The sequence below is a fragment of the Canis lupus genome, chromosome 36 (genome assembly GCF_048164855.1).
Source record: "Canis lupus baileyi chromosome 36, mCanLup2.hap1, whole genome shotgun sequence".
Taxonomy (NCBI): domain Eukaryota; kingdom Metazoa; phylum Chordata; class Mammalia; order Carnivora; family Canidae; genus Canis; species Canis lupus.
The window spans coordinates 23831457-23857227 of NC_132873.1; the positions used below are offsets into that span (position 1 = coordinate 23831457).

General features: G+C 40.6%; 1 protein-coding gene and 1 long non-coding RNA gene across 8 annotated transcripts in view; one reads left to right on the forward strand and one right to left on the reverse strand.

The window, feature by feature from the left end:
* Positions 1–25771, reverse strand: part of HSPE1 (heat shock protein family E (Hsp10) member 1) — a 43460-nt gene that overhangs the window by 15671 nt on the left and 2018 nt on the right. For 2 of the 7 annotated variants that reach the window (XM_072812912.1, XM_072812911.1), the window contains exons 2-4: positions 25575–25739; positions 24383–24472; positions 24044–24298 (exon numbers count right to left, since the gene is read on the reverse strand). In XM_072812912.1, coding sequence (XP_072669013.1) covers positions 24248–24298; positions 24383–24472; positions 25575–25739 — 306 coding nt within the window. In that variant the 3' untranslated portion in view covers positions 24044–24247. Of the gene's footprint in view, positions 1–8729; positions 8793–11745; positions 11995–12342; positions 12520–12823; positions 12947–24043; positions 24299–24382; positions 24473–25574; positions 25740–25771 lie in introns of those variants that run through there. The other 5 variants (XM_072812913.1, XM_072812910.1, XM_072812907.1 and 2 more) reach the window with 5 other exon arrangements.
* Positions 13071–24307, forward strand: LOC140625574 (uncharacterized). Its single transcript, XR_012024920.1, has 3 exons — positions 13071–13625; positions 22187–22367; positions 23703–24307. It is a non-coding gene; the product is annotated as an uncharacterized lncRNA (long non-coding RNA).

Here is a 25771-nt window from a genome sequence, read left to right on the forward strand (position 1 = left end):
CTGTGAATATATTAAAAACCACATATGTATATTTTAAATGGTTGATTTATACAATATGTGGTGGCCAATAAAGTTTTTAAAAAATGACTAGCAGGAAAAACTAAGTTAAGAGAAAAAAGGCATGAACATTCACTTTTAATTTATGTAAAATAAAGTACGGGCGCCTGGGTGGCTCAGTCAGTAGGACGGTTGGGCATCTGCCTTCCACTTAGATCATGATCCCAGGGTTCTGGGATCAAGTCCTGCATTGGGCTCTCTGCTCAGGGGAGCCTGCTTCTCCCTATACACACTCTCTCTGTCAAATAAATAAAATCTTTAAAAAATAAAAACAAAATAAAACTTTAAATTTCAGATCTAATGTTTTATTCAATCTCTGATTTAAATACTCTGAAATTTGAATTGGCTAAATTACACTTAAATGCCTGATTACAGAAACCAAATAACTACAGGGCCTTGTTACACCTACCTATTATGTCCATTTTTCAGTCAACATTTCTTGACTATTACTCTCATGTCAAAAGCTTGCTCAAGGATCCCTGGGTGGCGCAGCGGTTTGGCGCCTGCCTTTGGCCCAGGGTGCAATCCTGGAGACCCAGGATCGAGTCCCACGTCGGGCTCCCGGTGCATGGAGCCTGCTTCTCCCTCTGCCTGTGTCTCTGCCTCTCTCTCTCTCTCTCTCTCTCTGTGTGACTATCATAAATAAATAAAATTAAAAAAAAAAAAGCTTGCTCAAAAGATTTCAATGACTCCCTATAGCCTATTTAAAAATCACTCTTCCTGATTTTCTAACCCCATCCTAAGTTCCAAAGTTCTGCATGAAACTGATTCTCTATCTCCTCAAGCAGATAGAACCAAATTCTTTACCTTTCCACTGGCCACCTCAAATTCCATACAATCCTTTCCAAGTTCCCTCTCCTCCAGCACACTCAAAATCTTTCCTTATTATTCTAGTACTCACAGAACTCCCTCTGATTTCCTACATTTATCTCTATATAGTCTCAATTAGCAATTTGTCTATGCACTCTTACTTTTCCTGCTCCCATTATACCTCCTATAGAACTCTTACAAGATTTTATTTATTTCTTCATGAGAGACACACACAGAGAGAGAGAGAAAGAGAGAGGCAGAAACAGGCAGAAGGAGAAGCAGGCTCCACGCAAGGAGCCCGATGTGGGACTCGACCCTGGGATTCTGGGATCAAGAAGACAGAATGCCGAAGACATACTCAACCGCTGAGCCACCCAGGCTTCCCCCCATCCCCCCCCAAAAAAAGAACCCTTACAAGCACTTATTTAATAAATAAGCACTTACTTATTTTCAAGTGTCTCCCTCAGATAAAAATGCGGAGACTTAGCTTTATTTTAAATTTTATTAGCATCTGGTACATGAGGTTTTAAACAAATTTTTACTGTCTTTTCCTAAACTATATTACTTGAAGTCAAGGATAAAAATATGTAATTACCTGAAGCCATGGATTAGGAATGAAAAAATTGGGATCCCTGGGTGGAGCAGCGGTTTGGCGCCTGCCTTTGGACCAGGGCGCGATCCTGGAGACCCAGGATCGAATCCCACGTCAGGCTCCCGGCATGGAGCCTGCTTCTCCCTCTACCTATGTCTCTGCCTCTCTCTCTCTCTCTGTGTGTGACTATCATAAATAAATAAAAAATTAAAAAAAAAAAAAAAAAAAAAGGAATGAAAAAATTTACCAAAAATGGAGTATAGACCCTGATTCTTTAGTATTCTTTGGTGACCCCAAAAAGTTTATTAGTTAGGCACACAAAAATATATTCTCTGCAATATGATTTGTCCATAATCAATATTAATTTTTTAATCACATATTTAATAATTGGATTTACTTATAATTATATTTTTAAGTAGATTTAAAAGCTGTCATCTTTAGGGAATCTGGAATTCTTTTATTAATGATGATTTACATAAAACATTTAAAAGAACAGAAAAAATCCTTAACTTTGAAAGAAAGCAAAAATGTCATTGTTTTCTGAAGTGAATCCTCCATACTTTTATGCAAATAGAGACAGCTATCCTTTAAAATGACCTAAGAGGAATCCCTGGGTGGCGCAGCGGTTTGGCGCCTGCCTTTGGCCCAGGGCGCGATCCTGGAGACCCGGGATCGAATCCCACATCGGGCTCCAGGTGCATGGAGCCTGCTTCTCCCTCTGCCTATGTCTCTGCCTCTCTCTCTCTCTCTCTCTGTGACTATCATAAATAAATAAAAATTAAAAATAAATAAATAAATATTAAAATGACCTAAGAAAATTAACTGTCTTAACGTTCACAGAATTTAACTTTTACCTTAGGAAACTCTTTACGTTGTTTCTGAGTTAGTAATATCAGAAATTTCTGTTTATTCTGGAAAATTATTTTTATCACCCTCTAAAACATCTGAAAACGAAGGATTTACAAACTGTAACATGTTTCTCTATCCTGTCACATATCATAATGTGATGTAAATCTAAACTAGGATTAATTTTTTCATGTGCATCACAAGATAGACAAACAAAATAGGAAAAAAAGAATTAACTCTATCATGAAAAGCTGGAATATTTTTTAGTACCTTTTCAACATTATGTTGTTTAATAATTCAGCTAAACGGAAGAGCATTTACCATTACTACTTAAAACTTCTGCTTCTGAATTTTAATGCTAATAGTTTTTGAAACTGAGTAAACTCTACAGCTATTATTTTAAAAACTAACTTTGTGATTGTTAAGCAAATCTACAAAAAAATATGTTCTTTATGCCTATAAGAACTTTAAAATCCTTACTACAATTTCTTGAAAAGAATCTTTCTCAGTTAACTTCCAAAGGTTTAACCACTTCTATGTGATACTGTCCCCTTGATCAAGCTCACTAGCATTTCAGATGCTCTCAGTATATACTCACTTCCCAAGCCTTTCAAGTCTCTTCAGTACAGGAATATACTATACCAGATTTTAAACAAAGTCAAAAAGGGATGCCTGGCTGGCACAGCAGTTGAGCGTCTGCCTTCAGCTCAGGGCGTGATCCTGGGGTCCTGGGATCAAGTACCACATCGGGCTCCCTGTGTGGAACCTGCTTCTCTCTCTGCCTGATGTGAGTAGACTGTAGGAGTCCTTCACCACTGTATAACCAGCAACTGGCACACAGCAGGCACTCAAAACAGATAGAGTGTAGTGTCTCTGCCCCTCTGTCTCTCTCTCTTTCTTTGTGTCTCTGCCTCTTTTTGTGTCTCTCATGAATAAAATCTTTAAGTCAAAAAGAAAACGTGAAATTCTTCTTCCATTTGTTATGAAAAAGACAAATATATTTTTCTAGTGATTTTTTTCCTGTGGGCTATTATTATTAATAATTACAATGATCTGTTATTGTATTTTACATAAAACTTTTTTCCCCCAAAGCAGTTTTTAGAAATCATTTGGGAAGAGTAAATTACCATGGAAAAGCATTTTATTGCTTCCATTTCTGTGTAAGATGGAGTAAACACATATCAACTTTCCTCTCCCACTGAACAATACCACAAAATCTGGACAGAACTCACAGTGCAGCAATTTGAGGCCTCTGAAAAGCAAGTACCAGAAAGAGGAGCAGAAAAAAACACCAGAATTCAAAGTATCACTGAACCGGCAGGGAGTTTGTTGTGTTTCTTCTCCCCTCTGGTATCCTCTAGCCTAAACTCAATGCAGGATAAAACCCAAAAATGAGCACTGCTGGTGCTGACAGATACAGGAAAAATTACATAGTTCTGTCTCAAGGAGTGGAAAACAGCACTCCTAAAACTGAAAAAGAGTGGAAGAAAGCTCCCGGGATTTGCCCTCTGCTTTTTCTCCATTTTCATAGTCTATATCTGAGACCATTTCAGTGGCAGTAAAAGCAGCTGGCAACAGAAAAATGCAAGAGACAAAATTATCAGGAAGAGAACTTTTCCATTCTATAGTGGTGGGATCAAACCTTATTTCTTTTTCTCTCTTCACCTTCCCACAACTGTAGCACAATTCTACTAGGTGGTTTCTGGCTGGAGGACCAGAAAGGTGAGCCCCAGGGAATCAAAACGTATCAGATATTAGACAGAGTAAAGCTCAGAAAAGTGACCCCATAAAGGTGCTTATGAACTCCTGGGCTCAACCCTAATCTCTGCATGCCTACATGCATCAATCTGATCATAAATAGCATATGACAGACTGAGAACTGAGCTAATGATATACCTCCATCCAGGCTGACCATGAGTTGGTACACACAGAACATATTCAAGGAGTAGCACAAAAGCTTTGAAAACTGAGCCAACACTGGAACCTCAATCGGTTTGGAACTTGCAGCCTATATCTAACTAGGTCAAATGCCTGCTAAAACAAAAATATTGGGGCACTTGGGTGGCTGGCTCAGTGGCTCAGGGCATGATCCTGGGGTGCTGGGATCAAGTCCCATATTGGGCTCCCCTCGGGGAGCCTGCTTCTCCTTCTCCCTCTGTTGCTCTTCTCCTGCCCCCACTTGTGCACTCTCTCTTAAATAAAATCTTAAAAAAAAAAAAAGACTATATTTGCAGATGACATAATCCTATATATATAAATATCAAAGAATCCACAGGAAAGCTAATGAAGCTAATAAAGAAACTTAGTAAAGTAGTAGGATACAAGATCAATATTAAAAAATCAGTTGTGGGATGCCTGGGTGGCTCAGCAGTTGAGCATCTGCCTTTGGCCAAGGGTGTGATCCTGGTATCTGGGATGGAGTCCCACATCAGGCTCCTTGCAGGGAGTCTGCTTCTCCTTCGGCCTTTATCTCTGCCTCTCTTTCTCTCTCTGTCTCTCATGAATAAATAAATCAAGTATTTTTAAAAGTTAAATGAATAAAAAATTTAAAATCAGTTGTGTTTCTATACACCCTCAATGAATAAGCCAAAAAGGAAATTAAGAAAGCAATTCTAGGGATACCTGGGTGGCTCAGCGGTTAAGCATCTGCCTTTGACTCAGGGCATGATCCCAGAGTCCTAGGATCAACTCCCACATCAGGCTCCCTGCATGAAGCCTCCTTCTCCCTCTGCCTGTGTCTCTGCCTCTGCCTCTGCGTGTGTGTGTGTCTCTCATGAATAAATAAAATCTTAAAAGAAAAAAAAGAAAAGCAATTCTAGGAATGCCTGGGTGGCTCAGTCAGTTAAGCATCTGACTTTGGCTCAAGTGATGATCTCAGGGTCCTGGGAGCAAGCCCTACGACTAACTCCCCACTCAGAAGGGACTGCCTCTCCTTCTGCTCATATTCTTTCTCTCAAAAAGAGAAAAAAAAAAAAAAAAAAGGATAAAATCTTAAAAAAAAAAAAAAGATTTCCATCTACAACAGTATTTGAAAAAATAGAATACCTAGGAATAAATTTAAGGAGGTTAAATACTGAAAACTACAAAATTCAAAGTGTTGGTAAAAGTAATTAGAAAAGACAAAAAAGACATCTTGTGTCACAGGCAGGAAGACAATATTAAGATGTCAATACCACTCAAAACCATCTATAGATTCTAGCACTCTCTATCAAAATTCCAACAGTCTTTTTGCATAAATGGAAAAGCCTATTCTCAAATTTATATGGAATTGTGGGGGTACCAAGTAGCCAAACTAATCTTGAAAATCATAAAATTCAAAGTTGAAGGACTCCTACTTCTCAATTTCAAAATTCACTACAAATCTCCAGTAATCAAAACAGTGCAGTATCAGTATAAGGACAGACATATAGACCAATGGGATTGAATGAGCACCTAGAGATAAACATATAGTCAAATAATTTTTTATCAGGGTGCCAAAATCATTCAATGGGATAGTCATTTTAACCATTTTTAAGTGTACAGTTTAGTGCCATTAATTACATTCATAATGTGCAACCAAAGAAAAGTCCTGGACCCAATGGCTTCACTGGTGAATTTTACCAAACATCTGAAGGACACCAATCCTCAAACTCTTGCAAAAAACTCAAAGAAGAGGGCATACTTCCTAACTCATTCTATGATGCCAGCATTGCCTGATACCAAAGCCAAAGAAAGACACTTGAGGAAAACTAGAAACCAATACTCCTTACAAACATTGATACAAAAATCCTAGCAAGTTGAATTCATCAGCAAATTAAAAACATTATACACTACAATCAAGTGGGATTTTTTCCTTGAATGCAAAGATGGTTCAACATGGGAAAATTATCAATACATCACATTAACAAAATGAAAGGGGGAACCCACATGTTCATCTCAACTGGTGCATTTGACAAAATTCATCAGCTTTTTAAGATAAAAATAGTCAACAAACTAGAAATAGAAGGAAACCAGTAACATAATAACTCAACAAAGGTCATATATGAAAAATCCCCAATGCATCTCATATTCAGTGTGAAAGACTGAAAGCTTTCCTCTCAGATCAAGAACAAGTTAAGATGCCTCTTCTTGCTACTTCTGTTCAAAGTAATACTGGAAGTTCTAGCCAAAGAATTAGGTAAGAAATAGAATAAAAGGCATTCAGATTAGAAATGAAAGAGTAAAATTACCTGTTTGCAGAGGACATGCTCTCAATAATGTAGAAAACTCTCAAGAGTCCACAAAAAAACTGTTTGAACTAATAAATTCAACAAAGTACCAGCACACAACCTCTACTTTTTTTTTTTTTAAAGATTTTATTTATTTATTCATGAGAGACACACACACAGAGAGAAGCAGAGACACAGGCAGAGGGAGACGCAGGCTCCATGCAGGGAGGCCGATGTGGGACTCCATCCAGGGACTCTGGGTCCGCGCCCTGAGCCAAAGTCAGCTGCTCAACCACTGAACCACCAGGCGTCCCCAACCTCTACGTTTAAAAGGAGTATCTGTACATTTTTCCCAATTTGCAGGCATAAAGCTCTAGGTTTATATTTTTGTATCCTCAATAAGGCCTATCTCATTGCCCAATAAATATCTCCTGATTGAACAATACATTCTTGAAAGGCAAAGAACAAACAGCCATTCATACATGAATGCTCTTCCATTTCCTGTGCTAAGTATCTAAATATTATACTGAGTCCATTCTAAAGGTATTTGTTAATATCATGAATTGTTTTTTATTGTCAAAGAATTCAACTGTATTTCTATTTCATTTCCCAGGGTCTCCAAACAACACAATAAATCCAAATAGCTCTCTACATCTATTATCTTAGCCATCAAGATAAAGCCAAAAAGCCACTCTTTCTTGCATATTTTTTCTTTAAATATGGTAATCAATGCCTAGTCCAACATACTAGTCTACCCTAATTTTAAGTCATCCTTTTAATCCCTCAAAACAACCTTTTTTATAAAGATTTTATTTTATTTTTAATTTTATTTATTCATGAGAGATACAGAGACACAGGCAGAGGGAGAAGCAGGCTCCAGGCAGGATGCCTGATGTGGGACTCAATCCCAGGATTCCAGGATCATGCCCTGGACCAAAGGCAGGCACTAAACCACTGAACCACCAAGGATCCCAAGATTTTATTTATTTTTTTTGACAGAGAGAGAGAGAAAGAGAGAGAGAGAGGAGCGCGCACACACAAGCAGGTGGAGTAGGAGAGGGAGAAGCAGGCTCCCCACTGAGTAGGGAGCCTGATGCAGGGTTCAGTCCCAGAGCCCTGGGATCATGACCTGAGCCCAAGGCAGACATTTAATGGACTATCACCCATATGCCTCTTAAGGTAACTTTTTATAATTAGCTATAGAAACTATTTTTCCTCAGATTATAAATTTTATTCCTTTTGGAAGAATTGCTACATTTTTTAAAAAATCTAATTGAGTGGGGCTCCTGGGTGACTCAGCAAGTTAAGCATCCGCCTTCAGCTCCGGTCATGATCTGAGGGTCCTGGGACAGAGCCCCATGGGGGGGGGGGGTTCCTGCTCAACAGGGAGTCTGCTTCTCCTTTTCCCTCTGCCCCTCCACCCTGCTTGTGCTTGCTTGCCCTCCCTCTCTCTCTCAAATAGATAAAACCTTTTGAAAAAAATACCAAAACCCAATGAGTACATAATGTTTGATTCTCAAATAAGAATGCTCAAGAATCTCTTCAGGGGCTTTTCAAACCAAATGTGCTATTAGAAGCCCACCCCCTTGATAAACCATTGCCTTAGGAGCTACTTGACAGTGGCAACAACCTAAAGGGAGACATCTTAGCCCTCAAATATATTAGAGAGGCACAAATATTAAGAACTAATGGTAACTTTTAGTAAATTTAGATACATGTTCTCAAGTGTTCAGTCACCAACTAAGTACACTTTTTTCCTAATTATGTTATTCTAATTTAGCATTCAATTAACTTTGAATTAAATTCATTCTAAAATCAAATTTGGTACCCTATTTTGGTAAAGATATTAAAATGTACTTAAACTTCATTATAGTTTACTATACTATCTTAAAATGGAGGTTGATAAAAGCTTCAAAAAGGCATTCTGTTATTTCCATGGATTCCGACTTGAGTTAAAGATACAGGAATATCTATGCCAGGCAGGTTAAATTCTTAGGTTATTGAGTTCAAAAGAAACTACTGGGGATCCCTGGGTGGCGCAGCGGTTTGGAGCCTGCCTTTGGCCCAGGGCGCGATCCTGGAGACCCGGGATCGAATCCCACGTCGGGCTCCCGGTGCATGGAGCCTGCTTCTCCCTCTGCCTGTGTCTCTGCCTCTCTCTCTCTCTGTGTGACTATCATAAATAAATAAAAAATTAAAAAAAAAAAAAAAGAAAAAAAAGAAACTACTGTTATTACCTGCTGAACAGCCAGTGTACTGTCCATTTCATCAAAAGATTCATCAGGCCAATTATAGAAATCCTATAAAAAAAAATTCATTGTTAAAGCACAAAGTCACAAAGAAGCAACATTATTGTGATTAACAACAATTCTTAATAAAGATCCAAAGTTACACTAGAGAAGAAAGCTCTTCATACTGTAAAGAACACAATTATCAGTGAATAAGGGAAACTTACTCAATGTTTTTAAATAAACACCAAGATTTTACTTAGGTGAACTACAAGTCACATTTTTTTCAACCCACAAATCCCTCAAACAGGGCTCCTATAAACTTTTCATGTATTACCTGAGGAGATAAATCTATCATTTTGTTGTGTTCATGGTTGTTAAATATCTCAAAAAGTTAAGCTAAAACAGAATCTCCAAGCACTGATTCAGTTTACCAAAAGAGAATAGTTTGTGGTGGTGGCGGTGGTGGAAAGGGGTAGTCATTGTTCCATAAGTACTATTTTAGACAGACATTATAAATTATTATTCCAAATTCCAAAAGATTTTTTAAATTTCTAAATCAAAATATGAGCTCCATCAAAAAGTAGTCATCCAGGGGCAGCCCTGGTGGTGCAGTAGTTTAGCGCCGCCTTCAGCCAGGGGCGTGATCCTGGAGACCCTGGATGAGTCCCACGTCAGGCTCTCTGCATGGTGCCTGCTTCTCCCTCTGCCTGTGTCTCTGCCTCTCTCTCTCTCTCTGTCTCTATGAATAAATAAATAAATAAATAAATAAATAAATAAATAAATAAATAAATAAATAAAAATTTTTTTTGAAAAAGTAGTCATCCAGCCTCGTTTTGAGGGCAATGGATACTTTTCTGGATCACCTTGCACTGCTTCTGAATTCCTCTATAGATAGTCCAGTTCACAGACATTCCCCTAAGTGATTACAAACCTTCCTCATTTTTTTTCAGGGAAGTCTACCTATGTATCCTTAGCAGGCAGCACAATGCCTGACACAAAGTAGATGTTTGATAAATGTCTCTGAGGTGAAACTGGGGGAAACAGTACTAGTGAAACAATGATCTATAACCTTGTACATTGCAATCAACATGGGGTAGTCTCCAAAACACCTTAAGCAAAAACTGGAGAAGACTGAAGAAGTCAGTGTATGATACCACATGAATAAAAGTTTAAGAAATCTAAGGCATACTTATAGATATAATGTATAGATAGTAAACGCATGAAGAAAAGTAATGATAATCACCATTATTGGTTGGGAGGAGTGAGAAGACAGAAGAATGTGATAAATCTATCTATATTAGTAATGTCTTAGTTACAAACGTAGGTGATGGGTGTACCTTCTTAAGTGTCTTAAACTTTTCATATTTTTCTTTTTTATAGTTTCCCTGTATCAATGAAAATGAACTTTAATATTGTCAAGAAATAAAAACAACTTTCTGGAAATTGTTCCAGGATGTCTTTCCCTAGATATCATCCAAATATTATTGAAGACTAGTTTTTTAAATTCTTCCTATGTAATTTATACTGAAACTTGTTTCTATCAATATGCTTTGATTATTCTTCCCTTTAAAGAAATTAGTTTGTAAAATATTTCTATTTAAAAATATTAGAAAACACATATAGGAATATCCACAAAACTGGTAACTGGTAATCAAATGTTTTGTCTCATCATAATTGTCATATACTTAAAACACAAAACCACAAATCTGCTTAATGAACATTCTCATCTACCTCAGGTAATAAACACTCATTGAAAACCAACTATGTGCCTATATCCCAATCTATTAGAAAAAATAAGTAGGAAGATACTCCACTTTCTATTATAGTTCTAAATAAAGCATTTAGAATAGACCTGTTTCACTGAAGGAAAGTAGCGTGACAGACAAGGAATAATAAAGAATGCTGCTTAAGCAGGATTTTTTTTTTTTTTAAATACTGACCTTTCCTGTGACATTTTATTTAACAACCTTGATCTAGGACAATGTGGAAAAACGCAACGGTTTCTTAGATGGGACTTATAACATAGGAAACAGATGTGTTACAATAGTGACTTAAAATATTTTTTTCAAAATTAAGACCTGAATAAATAAAAATGGATGGTAATTCTCAGAATGTCAGGTACAAGTTAACCTCTGAATATAAAAACATAAAAGCGGATCACTTAAAAGAAAAAAATGTTTCCACGAAATAAGAAGTAAAGTTATCTAAGAAAAAGAGCTTCTACAAAGAAAGTCTGGAAAAGGTAAAAAGAAACCATAAATATATAAATTCCCAGCAACATGTTCACAAAATAGCCATAAGTAACTGATAAATGTGCCTCTATAATACATTTAAGCTAAGTTGTCTAAAATCCAGTACTAAAAAAAACTTGTTAAATAGAAAAGGTGGGGGACACCTGGGTGGCTCAGCGGTTTAGCGCCTGCCTTGGGCCTAGAGCGTGACCCCGGGGTCACCGGATCGAGTCCCGGGTGGGGTGCCCTGCGTGGAGCCTGCTCCTCCCTCTGCCTGTGTCTCTGCCTCTCTCTGTGCGTCTCGTATGAATAAATAAATAAAATCTTTATTAAAAAGAGAGAGAGAGAGAGAGAGAGAGAAAGCGAACTCAGAACCCAGAGACTATGTAACCTGAAGCAAATGCCGTCGATTCTCCGGGCTTCGGTCTCCGGCCCCGTAACACGGATCTAGGGAGGTGTCTGGACCCGAAGGACACTCTGAAAGAACTCCCTTCCCAAAATTCCATGCAGGATATTAAAATCTATTCTCCGGGATATGGTCAGAGCTCCATGGCTTTTTCCTGTCCCCCCCCCCCCCCCGCCACACACACATCACTTTTTCTTTAAAATTACACTTCAGCCCATCTCTTCCGATTTTAGAGCATATATTCAACCGCAATCCACTTCAGCGGGTGCATTAACCGCATCAAACCCGAACGCCTGTTTCTTTTTTCTTTTTTTTTTTTTAGAATGTGAGGCATCCCGTCTTTTGAAAACCCCCAGAGTCAATCCCTAGGCGAACACCGACTCACCCCAGATACCGCCCTACTGAGAGTCGATAAAATCCTGGTCAGTTAATTCCGGGGCTGTGCCTCCCAGAACCACAAGGAACGACGTCTGACGAGAGCAACCGGGCGACGAAAACCCGCAGGGCAGGGAACGGCCGCCGCGAGGGGAGCGGAGGGGACGCTGCCGCCCCGGCCCCCGCCGCCCCGGCCCCCGCCGCCCCGGCCCCCGCCGCCCCGCAGGCGCGCCCCACACGCCGCAGGAGCCGGAAGCCGGAGGCGGTTGGCGGGCTCTGCGCCCCTCCCGCCGCGGCCGCCTCGACCCTCAAGAGAGCCGCGGCTGTCGCCCGGCCGGCCGCGCCCCTCCGGCCACCGTCCGCCGCGGCGCCCACACGCCGTCGCTCTGACAGGCCCCTGCAGGCCCCTCAGCCCGGGCTCCGCAGGCCTCAGGGCCGCCGCCGCCGCCGCCGCCCCCTCAGCCCGACGCAGCGGCGGCGGCTCCGGAAGAGCAGGCCGGGCACCGGTGCCCCTGCCGCCGGCTTCCCGAGCCGGCCCCCCCTTCTCCCAGCCGCGGCCAGCTTCGCCGCCGAGCGGCCCCCCGCAGGCAACGCGCAGACACGGTACCTGCGCCTTGGTGCCCGGCCTGTTCCGCCTCAGCACTGCCGTCCCCTCCGCCATGACCATAGTGCCAGAGTCTGGGCGGCTCGAGTCGGTACCCGGATGTAGGGGAAGGCGGCCTGCGCAGGGCCGCGGGGGGAGGAGCGGCGCCCGCTGACGGATCAGCCGGAGCCCGCGCGGGGCAGGGCGGGAGCACCCGGAGGAGGCCCGGAAGGACGCGCCGGCGGAGGGAGGGGCGCGCGAGGAGGAACAGCGGCGACTGGCGGCCGCGACGTGCGCGGGAGGGGGCCTCGCGGGGCGCGTGTCCTCGGGCTGAAGGGAGGGGCGCGGAGAGGACCGAGCCTGCGCGACGGTGACCCGGTCGGTAACCCGCTGGCGGGCAGGTGCCCAGAGGAGCGTCACCCTGTGTCCAAATCCGCAGAGACGGGCGACGTGGGAAACAGGCCGGCCGCCTGGGAACGCTCCACAGACCCCGCGTGAAACTGACCCAATCTCGGAAGAGACGGGGGCAGCCCGGGGGCGCTCAGCGGGTTAGCGCCGCCTCCCGCCCGGGGCGTGACCCCGGAGACCCGGGATCGAGGCCCACGTCGGGCTCCCTGCGTGGAGCCTGCTTCTCCCTCTGTCTCTGCCTCTCTCTCTCTCTCTTTGTCTCTCTCTAATAAATGAATAAATCTTTATAAAAGAAGACACACACACACACAAAAAAAATTTTTTTAATAAAAAAAATAAAGACACTGGGGCTTAGATTGCCCGATGCTTCCGCCAGCCACTGACTTCAAAGCCAAGGACGTTTTCAAGGACAAGCTTGTGTAGATAAAAAACCCCGAGGCGAACGCGGAGGGAGCACGGACAGGGCCCCTGTGCGCTGGGCAGACCAAACTAGCTGGTCTCTTTTGCAAGTCAAGAAGCAGGAGGAGATAACGAATGCCCCCGTAACGGAGGGTGGGAGTTGTACATCTTTACAGGATTCTAAATCTCCTTTGTTGCAAGTTTTAAGTGTTCTCGACATTATGAGATCATTTGGGTTTGGGCAGACTTCTTGCTTCCTGTTGAGAAACGTTAAATCTTTGATCTGGGGTGGGGGAGGCCATGGTGGGATGTCAGCTCAAAGGGAAAAAAAAAATGTACACACACACACACAAACCCTGCATATCCTAGCGTGATTTCCATAGGAAAACACCAGATATCCCATCAAAGCCACCTGAAGGTGTATTGAGAATGCTGAGAATCCTATCACAGACGGTCTCCAAAAATGAAGGGAGGAATCAAAGAAAGGCTGGTTGAATTGGGTGAGTGCAAAACTGAGTAATTGTCAGTGACTGAGAACTCTGCTCGAAGGGGTTAGACAAGTTGGTCTGCCTTTAAGTAAGATTCCTTCTTTCTCGAAGACGTAGAGAGTGGTAACTTTTCCAAAGCAAGGAATTTAATTCCATCACTACCTCCTACTATATTAAAAGATTTATTCATTCAACAGATATTTAATTTACTAAGCCCCCACTATGTGTTCCGCACTGAGATACAAGTATGAAAAGGCCCAATCTTTATCTATAAATTGCTTAGAGTCTAGCTGTGGAGACAGATGGATAATCACCAATTTTCTTGCTAAATATTGTAAGAACCTAGAACAACTGGCACCCCAATGTTGCCTCCCTGGGAGATGTGCAGTGGGTCTGGGAAGAGCAGAGTCCTAGGTAGGCCTCTAAGTCTGTGAACAACTCTACCTCACTCCAAGGATTAAGTTAAAATTTCCCAGATTATGTGGTAATGTCCCTGATTTGCAAATATCAGTTACCTCTAATTGAAGGGGCTCATCTTAATGTTCTCTTAAATCCAGATTTGTTATATGATTTCACCTCATTTGAAAAGAACAAGAGAAAAAGTTAATAAGTAGATATTAAATTCAGGAACAGAGGGATGCCTGGGTGGCTCAGCAGTTGAGCATCTGTCTGCCTTGGGCTCAGGGTATGATCCCAGGTCTGGGGATCAAGTCCCCCATCGAGCTCCCTTCCAGGAGCCAGCTTCTCCCTCTGCCTATATCTCTGCCTTTCTCATGAATAAATAAATAAAATCTTTTAAAAATTATAAATTCAAGAACAGAATAGGCATATTTATCTCTGAAGTCTGATAAAGTTGCATTGTGATGTCAACTCTGGCCTTGTTCACAGGAACAACCTTGTTCTTTAGGGTTGAAATGTTCTAGTTTGTAACCTTCACATTTTAATTCCTCTGTCCTTCTGCAGATTATGACCTCCAAACAAAAACAGTTTTCTAACCAGCGTTAATTTGGGAGGTGAGAGAGGAGAGGGAAGAAGAAAGAGAGCATGAGCAGTAGTAACAATTATATATAAAATGGGTTACTTGGATATTTTGGTTAAAGAAGGGATAGTCTTTTTAAAGGTAATACGGACAAATGGAAAAGACTGGGTTGGGATTCAGAAAATCTAGATTCTTTTGCCTGTTGACTGTAAGACTTTAAATGAACTACCAAATAAAAGTCTCTTTATTTGTAATGAAAATAGTGCACTTCTTTTTCTCTACCTCATAGAGGGTGATAGCAAGTATAAAAGTAAATATTCCTGGGATGAGTTAAAACCCCAAATTGGGTATACAGATTACTTAAAAATAAAATCTTTTTTTTAAACTAAATATTACTTGTCTTCTATTAAAGTTTTAGAAGAAAATGTTTTATAAATCTAAAATATAAGTAATTAAAAAAAATAAATAAAATAAAATAAAATATAAGTAATTTCCAAAATATCTATCCCATATGAAATTCTCTTTGGGGAATGTCAAAATCCAAGTACAATAGTGAATGCCCATTGTGTGTAGGACAACAAGTAAATGCTGAGAAATATGAATAAGACATATAAGCTGCTTTTCTCAAAGAACTTACAAATGAATGGGAAGGGTGATATTTAGCTTATTATACTACAAAGCAAAATGTTGGGGCACTCTGGGTGGCTCAGTCAGCTGAGCGTCTGACTCTTGATCTCAGCTCAGGCCTTAATTTCAGGGTCATGAGTTTAAGTCCTATATTGGAATCCATGCTGGGTGTGGAGCCTAGTTAAAAAAAAAAAAAAAAGCAAAATGTCTTCAATCTCTTACTTGCTGTCTGTTCCCCTTCACAGATCTTCTTTGATCTTGCTCAGTATCCACCTCTCCTTATATGACCACAGAGGCATAAACCCATCTCTAGCTGAGGTTTAAGTCCTAAGCCAAGGTTTAGGTAAAGGGTAAGCATCCAACTCCATTTTAGGATAAAGAAATATATAAAAGGATATCTGTGGGATTCCTGGGTGGCTCAGTGGTTTAGCGCCTGCCTTCTGCCCAGGGCGTGATCCTGGAGACCCTGGGTCAAGTCCCACATCGGGCTCCTTGCCTGGAGCCTGCTTCTCCCTCTACTTGTGTCTCTGCCTCTCTCTGCATGTGTCTCTCATAATAAATAAAATCTTAAAAAATAAAATTTCTTTTTAAAAAAAATAGAGTTCAAACTTAGACAACTTTGACTATAGATGAGTAAGATACCAAACCCCATGGCACTTCACTTTTCTCTCTATAATGATAGAATATTTGACCAGATTGGTGATTGTAGTAGCCAGCTGCCAAGATGGCCCCCAAAGATTATCCTGGTATGTGCATTTTTTAAAAATTATTTTTGTAGTTACGTCTACATCAAATGTGGGGTTCAAACTCATGACCCTGAGGTATAAAATTGCATGCTTTTCTGATGATGCAGTCAGCCAGGTGCCTCTCTGTTATGTACATATCTGTGTGGTTCTCTTTCATACTAAATTAGGCTGACCTGTATAATAGAATATTATAAAAATTCTGTTGTGACTTCTGGTGTTAGGTCATAAAAGACATTGGTTGGTTAAGCATGTGTCTTCAGCTCAGTTCATGATCCTGGGGTCCTGAGATTGAGCACCACTGAGCACCCCATCCAGCTCCCTGCTCAGTGGGGAGTGGGGAGCCTGCTTCTCCCTCTCCTTCTGTCCCTCCAACCCACTTGTGCACTCTTTTGCTCACTCTTGCTCAAATAAAATCTTAAAAAAAAAAAAAAAAGACATTGTGGCTTTTGCCTTGTTTTCTTAGCTCACCTGCCCTGGGTGAGAAAGCTACCATGTGTGACGATACTCAAGTAGCCTTATGAAGGTTCCTGGTGAGGAACTGAGGCTCCCACCAAAATCAAGCAGCAACTTGCCAGCATGTGCCTGAACCATCTTGGAAGTATAACCTCCAGCCCCAGATAAGTCTTTGGATGATGGCAGAGACCTCACTACCACCACCCAGAGCCACCCCAATAAGATGCTCCTAAATTTCTGACCTACAGATACAATGTGAGATGTTCATTATTAAGGCACTACATTTGGGGTGATTTGTTATGTAACAATAGATAATTAATACAGTAGTTCCTGAACCTTCAGGAAGAGAAAATGTGATCAGAAGAGACCAGTCACAACAGACTACTATCATTTCCTGTTTTCAGTAGAGCACCTATTGTCTTTCATAAAGTTAGCAGCACTTTCTAGATTTTCTCGATGACCCTAATCTCTACCTAAAATTGTGCTGGGGAACCTAACTGGCTCATTTGGTAGAGCATGTGGCTCTGGATCTTGGAGTTTTGAGTTTGAGCCCCATGTTGAAGATTAGAGTTTACTTAAAAAATAAATAAAAATAAATAAAATAAAATTGTGCTTTTGATTTAGTTGTTTATTTCTCCCTCCTCAACTTTATTCATTCTGGTATCTCCAAGCAGTGCCTGGCACATGTTCAAAATAAAAATGAATGACTTCAAAGGCCTTTTTGAACCAACACTCAAATAACTACCCAATGATGCTTTTTCCAAGTCAAGTCTCAAGGCTAAATGCTACTGAAAGACCATTTTGCAAGACTTGGGCTAAAATTTAACATGTGTTAAAGAACTAGACTTAATCTCTTAGAGGGAAAGGGGATGGATCCATTCTGTATGTCTTATAACAGGAAAATCTCCAGGTAAAGCCAAGACTGAAATAAAAAACCAACAACAACTATAAAAACACCTATAGAAACCATGGAAGAACTTTTAAGTATCGGAGAAGACTTTTCAGTTTGATATAATACCCACAAGCCATAAATGGAAAATATTAATTCAGCTATACCAAAATGACTTCCTGCAAGTTCTAAGTATAAACAGAATCAAAGCCAAAATGATAAACTGGAGGCAAAAACTAATCACAAAGAACCAATTTCTCTAATAAAGATATCCCGCAGCCCGGTGGCTCAGCGGTTTAGCACCACCTTCGGCCAGGGGCATGATCCGTAATCCTGGAGACCCGGGATCAAGTCCCATGTCAGGCTCCCTGCATGGAGCCTGCTTCTCCCTCTGCCTGTGTCTCTGCCTCTCTCTGTGTGTCTCTCATGAATAAGTAAATTAAATCTTTAAAAATAAATAAAGATAACACACAAATCATAAAAGGCCATTTGTCCAGTAGAAAGAAAGAGGCAAAGATTATTCACAGTCAATAGGAATAGTCAGTTAACAGTAAAGGAAGCAGAAGTGACTGTCAACACGAGATGCTAATTCTCATAGTAAGAGTAAAATTATAAAATTAAAAACCTTTATAACATTCTCTATTATTGAGGCTGGGAAGAAATTAGTCTCATACATTGCTGTTAGGACTGTTAATTGATAGAACTTCTATAAAGGGTAACATGGAGATGTGTGTGTGTGTATATATACACATATATTTTTTCTTATAAATGTATTTTTTATTGGTGTTCAATTTGCCAACATATAGAGTAATACCCAGTGCTCATCCTGTCAAGCGCACACCTCAGTGCCTGTCATCCAGTCACTCCCACCCCCTGCTCACCTCCCCTTCCACCACTCCTAGTTCTTTTCCCAGTCCCTGACTCCCAGACTTCCTAGGAGTCTTTCATGTTCTGTCTCCCTTTCTGATATTCCCCACACATTTTTTCTCCTTTCCCCTTTATTCCCTTTCACTATTTTTTATATTCCCCAAATGAATGAGACCATATAATGTTTGTCCTTCTCCGATTGAGTTATTTCACTCAGCATAATACCCTCCAGTTATACATACACATATGACTAAAATCCACATACCCTTTGTCAAAGCAATGACGTGTCTATGAATTTCTTACAGATATACTTGTTCACCTGAGAAAAATAATTTATGCAAAAATTCTATTCACTGAAGAAGTGTTGCTAATAGCATAAGACTATAAATATTCGGGCAGCCGGGTGGCTCAGTGGTTTAGTGCCTGCCTTTGGCTCAGGGCCTGATCCTGGAGACCTGGGATAGAGTCCCACGTCAAGCTCCCTGCATGGAGCCCGCTTCTCCCTCTGCCTGTGTGCCTCTGCGTCTCTCTCTGTCTCTCATAAATAAATATTAAAAAAGACTATAAATATTCATCAGTGGAAAATGCTTAAATTATGGTTCACTCATCTAATAGAACATTACACAGCTATAATGAAAATTTAAAAAGCTCTTTATATTCTTCATAGATTCATTCCAAAGGCAATTTATTTATTTATTTATTTTTTGAAGATTTTATTTATTTATTCATGATAGTCACAGAGAGAGAGAGAGAGAGAGAGGCAGAGACACAGGCAGAGGGAGAAGCAGGCTCCATGCCCGGGAGCCCGAAGTGGGATTCGATCCCGGGTCTCCAGGATCGCGCCCTGGGCCAAAGGCAGGCACCAAACCGCTGCGCCACCCAGGGATCCCCCAAAGGCAATTTAATACAAAAAGAAAAAAGGGTGCCAAATGGCATGTCTGGAATGTTATTTTTTTAAAAAAGAAAAAAATGAATATATATGTATTTCACAATATAAGATCCATATATATATACATGCCCTTGAGCGCACGCACAGACACACACAAAGTGTATACTAAGATACCCCTAAAAATATAAAATGTAACACTAGTTGCTTCTAAGTATAAAACAGTGGCTGGGGGATAGGGAATGGAAGGATATTTTTCAATGTGTTTTATAGTATATATCCTTTTCAATTTTTAACTAAGTGAATCTTACCCATTTTTAAAGAAAATCAAAGTTTAAGGAAAAAAATAACAGGCTTGACTCAAAATGTTAAGGGACATCTAGTGTCCTCCTTTTAGTTAATTCTTAAACTGAGAGGAGTTAGTTTGTCCATGTCACGTAACTAGTATGTAAGCAACACAGGATCAGAGCTTAGATTTGATTGGGCTTTCTATACAAGGTTACTTAAGGGTAAAGAAAACCACGTAAGGAACGCCTGGGTGGCTCAGCGATTGGGCGGCTGCCTTTGGCTCAGGGCGTGATCCTGGAGTTGTGGAATCAAGTCCCACATCAGGCCCCCTGCATGGAGCCTGCTTTCCCCTCTGCCTGTGTCTCTGCCTCTCTCTGTGTGTCTCCCATGAATAAATAAAATCTTAAAAAAGAAAAGAAAATAAAAGAAAACCATGTAAATACTCTTCACATAAATAAACCAAAAGTTCAAAACTCCATTTTGGTGTGGTTGCGGTAAAAACAACAAATAACTTGCTGGAAGAGACACGTTAAGACTTGGTATCATTCAGGAGAACAATCTGGCAGCCTTTATCAAGGTTAAAAGTGTTTATGACCAGGCAAGTGCATGGGAAGACTTGCCTTGTCAGATCTCAAACTTAAATATAAAAGTTTATATTTAGGGGATACCTGGGTGGCTCAGTGGTTTAGCACCTGCCTTCGGCCCGGGTTGTGATCCTGGAGTCTCGCCATCGAGTCCCACATCGGGCTCCCTGCATGGAGCCTGCTTTTCCCTCTGTGTCTCTCATGAATAAGTACGTAAAATACTTAAAAACAATTTTTTTAAAATAAATAAAAGTTTATATTTAGGGACACCTGGGTGGTTCAGTGTTGAGTGTCTGTCTTTGGCTCAGGGCGTGATTCCGAGGTCCGATGATCGAGTCCCACATTGAGCTCCCTGCTTTGTCTCTCTCATGAATAAATAAAATCTTAAAAAAAAAAGTTTATATTTATATTGAATACAATGTGGTAGAATAATTAGTGGGAACAAGGCTATAAAATCCACGAGTAGAAGGGTAGATGCCAGGGACTAAGGAAAGGGGAAAATGGGGAGCTGCTAATCAAGACCTAATGTTCCAGATAAGCAAGATGAAAATGTTCTAGAGATGTGATGTACAACAATGTGCCTACAATAACAAAACTGTATTGTACACTTAACAATCTGTTAAGAGGTTTTATTTTATTTTTTAAGATTTTATTTATAGAGTGAGACAGAGAGAGAGAGAGAAGCAGGCTCCATGCAGGGAGCCCGACATGGGACTCGATCCCGGGGTCTCCAGGATCACACCGTGAGCTGCAGGCAGCGCTAAACCGCTGCGCCACCAGGGCTGCCCTGTTAAGAGATTTTAAATCACATGTTGTGTTATTGTTTTTTTTTTTTTTACATGTAGTGTTATTGTAAAGTAAAAATGAAATCTTATAATTCCTAACTTTTAAAGTTTTTGTAAAGCCAACATTTTCTGGAATAGGAGGAAAAATATTAAAGGTAATACTCATATAACACAATAGCTTTCTGATAATTTTATTCTCAATTTCCCAGATTTTTTGTGTACAAGTTTAAGGCACTTTTTTTTTTTTTTTTTTGTTTTTAAGATTAAAGATTTTATTTACTCAAGAGACACACAGAGAAAGGCACAGGCAGGAGCAGCAGGCTCCATCCATGCAGGAACCCCATCTCAGAAAGGAATCATGCCCTGAGCCTCGGGCAGACCCTCAACTGCCAAGCCACCCAGGCGTCCCAAGGCACTTTAAGATTTATTCATTGAGGGATCCCATTGGGCCTGCCTTTGGCCCAGGGCGCGATCCTGGAGACACGGGATCGAATCCCACATCGGGCTCCCGGTGCATGGAGCCTGCTTCTCCCTCTGCCTATGTCTCTGCCTCTCTGTCTCTCTCTCTATCATAAAAGAAAAAAAAAAAAAAGATTTATTCATTGAGATATATGGATGTCATGGTAAGGGGGGCAGAGGGAGATAATCTGACCAGGTATGGAACCCTCACAACCCTGGGATCATGACCAGAATCCCAATCAGGAGTTGGATGCTTAACCAACTGAGCCACCCAAAAGCCCCTTAAGCACACTTTGAAGTCAGACTAACCTGAGCTCAATCCCAAACTATGACTCAAAAGTGATGTTACCTTAAGCAAGTTATTCTTTCAGCTAGAAAGCAAGGAGTAACTGCCTCACCAAGTTCCTGTGATTTCGTTATTTTGGTCTGTTAAATGCCTAGAACAATGTGGCAAATGCTCAAAAATGGTAGTATAATCATTAAAGTTCCAGTTGGAATTTTACCTTATTTGTTGGCCAAAAGGCAAACAGTATCCTGTTGTAAAAAAATGTGGTTCAACACCCTCGGCACCCTTATTTTTGGCTTAAATTTCTCATGCCAAAATTATTTTCTCTATTGATTTCTAGTATGACCTCATAATCTAAAATTATTTCTTTAGCAATTCTGCTAGACAAGCATTATGGACTACTAATATGACAAAAAAAATTCTCCCATCCTTTTATTTATTTATTTATTTTTTAAAGATTTATTTATTTATGATAGACATAGAGAGAGAGAGAGAGGCAGAGACACAGGAGGAAGGAGAAGCAGGCTCCATGCAGGGAGCCCGACACAGGACTCGATCCCGGGACTCCAGGATCACGCCCTGGGCCAAAGTCAGGTGCTAAACCGCTGAGCCACCCAGGGATCCCCTCCCATCCTTTTAATTTAGGAGATTATAAAATGGAGTTCTGAAGTTTTATTTTTTTATTTTTTTTTAAATATTTTTTTTCTTTATTTATTTATGATAGTCACAGAGAGAGAGAGAGAGAGCGGCAGAGACACAGGCAGAGGGAGAAGCAGGCTCCATGCACTGGGAGCCCGACGTGGGATTCAATCCCGGGTCTCCAGGATCGCGCCCTGGGCCAAAGGCAGGCACCAAACCACTGCGCCACCCAGGGATCCCCAGTTCTGAAGTTTTAAAAACACCAGGTAATTCTAAGGATGAACCAAGGTTTATAAACTATTGCTTTTAATCTCAAAATTCATTTGCTTGGGTGTTCGAAAAACAGAATTGGGGAACATATGCCTAATTCTACAATCTACCAGCCACAGAACCTTGAAGTTTCCTATCTCTTCTGAGTCAGTTTTCTCATTGGTAAAACAGGGAAATCCTGCTTAACAAGTTTATAAAGAGCAAAAGCTCTTTATAGCAAGACTATCTAGCTGTGCCTCAGGAACAATAGGAAACTGATGACTCATTAGGGTTCTATAAATTGAGCTTTTAATCATAATTCTTGTACTGAGGATGACAAAAATTAAGCCTTAGTATACCATAAGGCACTAACACGTGATTTACATAAATATGTACATACTTTAAGGACAACACCAAAAGTTGAGGCTGTTAAAGTCTATGCTGCTTACAATTTCAATTAGGTTTCAATTCCACAAGACAAATATAGGGCATAATTCTTCAAGTCTGGTATGGGACTGTTTGGGTTCAAATCTTCTCTCCCTAGCTACTATAGCTAAATCAAGCTCCAACTCCATTCCCTATTTGTTAAGTTCAACAAATTATGAACTAGATGTAGATGTCCATAATCAACCAGGAAATGTGCATGGAGTCCTTAGAATTATGACCTAGTAGCCACAGACGAAGCACCTGGAGGTGGAATGCCTTATGTCCAAATCCTGGCTTTGCCACCTCCTACTGAGTGTGTGCTTGGTTATTACTCAACCTGTGCATGTGTGTCTCTTACCTTCCTCCTTGGCAAGATGAGAATAACTACCCTAGAGGGTTGTTGAAAGATCAAGACGAGTGATGTACACCAAGTACCTACAACAGTAGCCAGGCAGTAGAAAATGCTCCTGAAGTATTAGCTGCAGTCACTATCATGCAACACCTGGCACATGAAAGGCATTCAAGGCTAGTAAACGTTCCATGGACTTTTTGCAAAGTAAGTTATATAGTAGTACCAAATACTAAAAATGGGAAAACTTACATTAAGTTCTTATAAATACAATACTTATGAAGAAACATTTAACCCTGGATTCCTTAAGTGAGAAACCATACTTCAACATAAGCTGGTTATACATGAAGTTAAAATGTTTTTTATTTTACTTTGTTTTTTTAAAGATTTTATTTATTCATTCACGAGAGACACAGAGAGAAAGGCAGAGACACAGGCAGAGGGAGAGGCAGGCTCCATGCAGGGAGCCTGATGCGGGACTCGATCCTGAGATTCCAGGATCACGCCCTGGGCCGAAGAAGGCAGGCGCTAAACCGCTGAGCCACCCAGGGATCCCCTAAAATATCTGTTTTTAAAGATTTCAGTTATTTATTCATGAGAGACACACAGAGAGAGGCAGAGACACAGGCAGAGGGAGAAGCAGGCTCCATGTGGGAGCCCGACGTGGGACTTGATTCCGGGACTCCAGGATCACGCCCTGAACCAAAGGCAGACGCCCAACCACTGAGCCATCCAGGCATCCCTAAAATATTTCTACTTTTAAAAATAAGAGAAGTTCATGACTTTGTATCAGCATCAATAATTTACTAAATAAAGCTAAATACAATGTGAAAATTGGAAAGCCCGTTGCCCAGAATTCTCTGCAGGTTACTTAAAACACTGGAAAACCCTAAACCATCTTAAATCACCAAATAAAGATTAACCACTCATTTATGTATTTTTATTTGCTCATTTCTGTATCAGTACACTAAAACTAAATTTTAGAGACACTGGATATCATTAGTTTGGATACCATTAGTTTATTATAAAAGAGAGACATGAAAATTATTTACATGATGCAAGATTTCACAACTTCACTGGAATGGGCAGCTTCGCTTCATGCCGTTTTAAGAAAGAATGATTTCAGTCCACATACTTTCCGAGAATGTCACCATCTCTAAATAAGAAATAATCCTGCAGACAGAGAAAACCATTACTTAAGAAAACTAGTAACAAATAGTTAACTTTTAAGAAGAAATAAATATGAAATTTACACACCTTGTCATCTAGGACTACTTTGGTGCCTCCATATTCTGGGAGAAGAACTTTATCTCCAACTTTCACACTAACTGGTTGAATCTCTCCACCCTTAAGAAAATAAGGATGTTTATTAGTAGAACTTAGTTCACCAAATATTCACACCTTTTATTAATTAAACATGCTCACTCAAATCAACTGCTAAAAAAAGGATTTGGTGGCCAAGGGACACGCTTTATCCTTTTACTGTAGTTCTTTGCTCAAGAACAGCACTGTTATAATTACACTTCGAAACAAGGCATACAGGGATGCTTAAACTAAAACCTAACTTCAGAGTACAGTTTAAAGAGTTCTATTGGAAAAGCTAAGGTAAGCTAACTTTTTGGTTAAATATTAACATAACCTCCAGACTACACAAGATCTGTTTTTGAAACTGCATATGTGGTGGTCATGTTTAACTTCTTCCAATACACAAAAATTCAAGAAGTATTGCCAGAATTTGGAACATATACTTATTTTATGATTCAATTTCCTTTCCATCAAAGTACAGATTTGGGCAGCCCAGGTAGCTCAGCGGGTTTAGCGCCGCCTTCAGCCCAGGGCATGATCCTGGGGTCCCAGGATCGAGGCCCATGTCGGGCTCCCAGCATGGAGCCTGCTTCTCCCTCTGCCTTTCTCGCTGTCTCACGAATAAATGGAAAAAAAAAAAAAAAAAAGTATAGATTTAAGAGACTGCAGCATAGCGCCCCTGCCCCAAAACCTTCCTGGTCCTGACTCCAGGATACACCTCCTTGCTAGAACTTTCTTTCTTACAGACAACTAGAACAATACAATTAATCTATCTGACCCCAAGGCATTTGTGTATCGTGTCCGACTTGGGAGGTCTGAGGTCTAAGCAATCAACTGGAGAATGCCTGTAAAGCTAGGTCCAACCTGTTCCTTTCATAAGCACACCCACTAAGGCCAAAAAGAGTTAAAAGATTAGGGCAATTACGATGTTAGAGGTCAAACCTAGAGTTTAAATTTTCCCCAACTTGTAAAAGCACCCACGGATCATCTTAAATACGGTTTTTTGGTTTATCAAAGACTTAGAATTTGAAGAAAAGGCCGATCATACTCGGCCACCAAATGGTTAACTACTTTTAATAATCGAGATTTCCTTTTTTTCCCCCTCCACTCCACATAAAAACGGTTCAACGTTAGCCCCACTTACCTTTCCTTTGGAACCCGATCCAACAGCCACTACTGTTGCTTGCAACACTTTCCCTTGAGATTTTTCTGGTAGCATGATACCTCCTTTGGTTACAGTTTCAGCTGCACTCCTTTCGACTAAAACCCGGTCAAAGAGAGGAAGAAACTTCCTAAACGCCTGCCCTGCCTGTAAGAGAGGAAATGTGACGTCAAATTTGA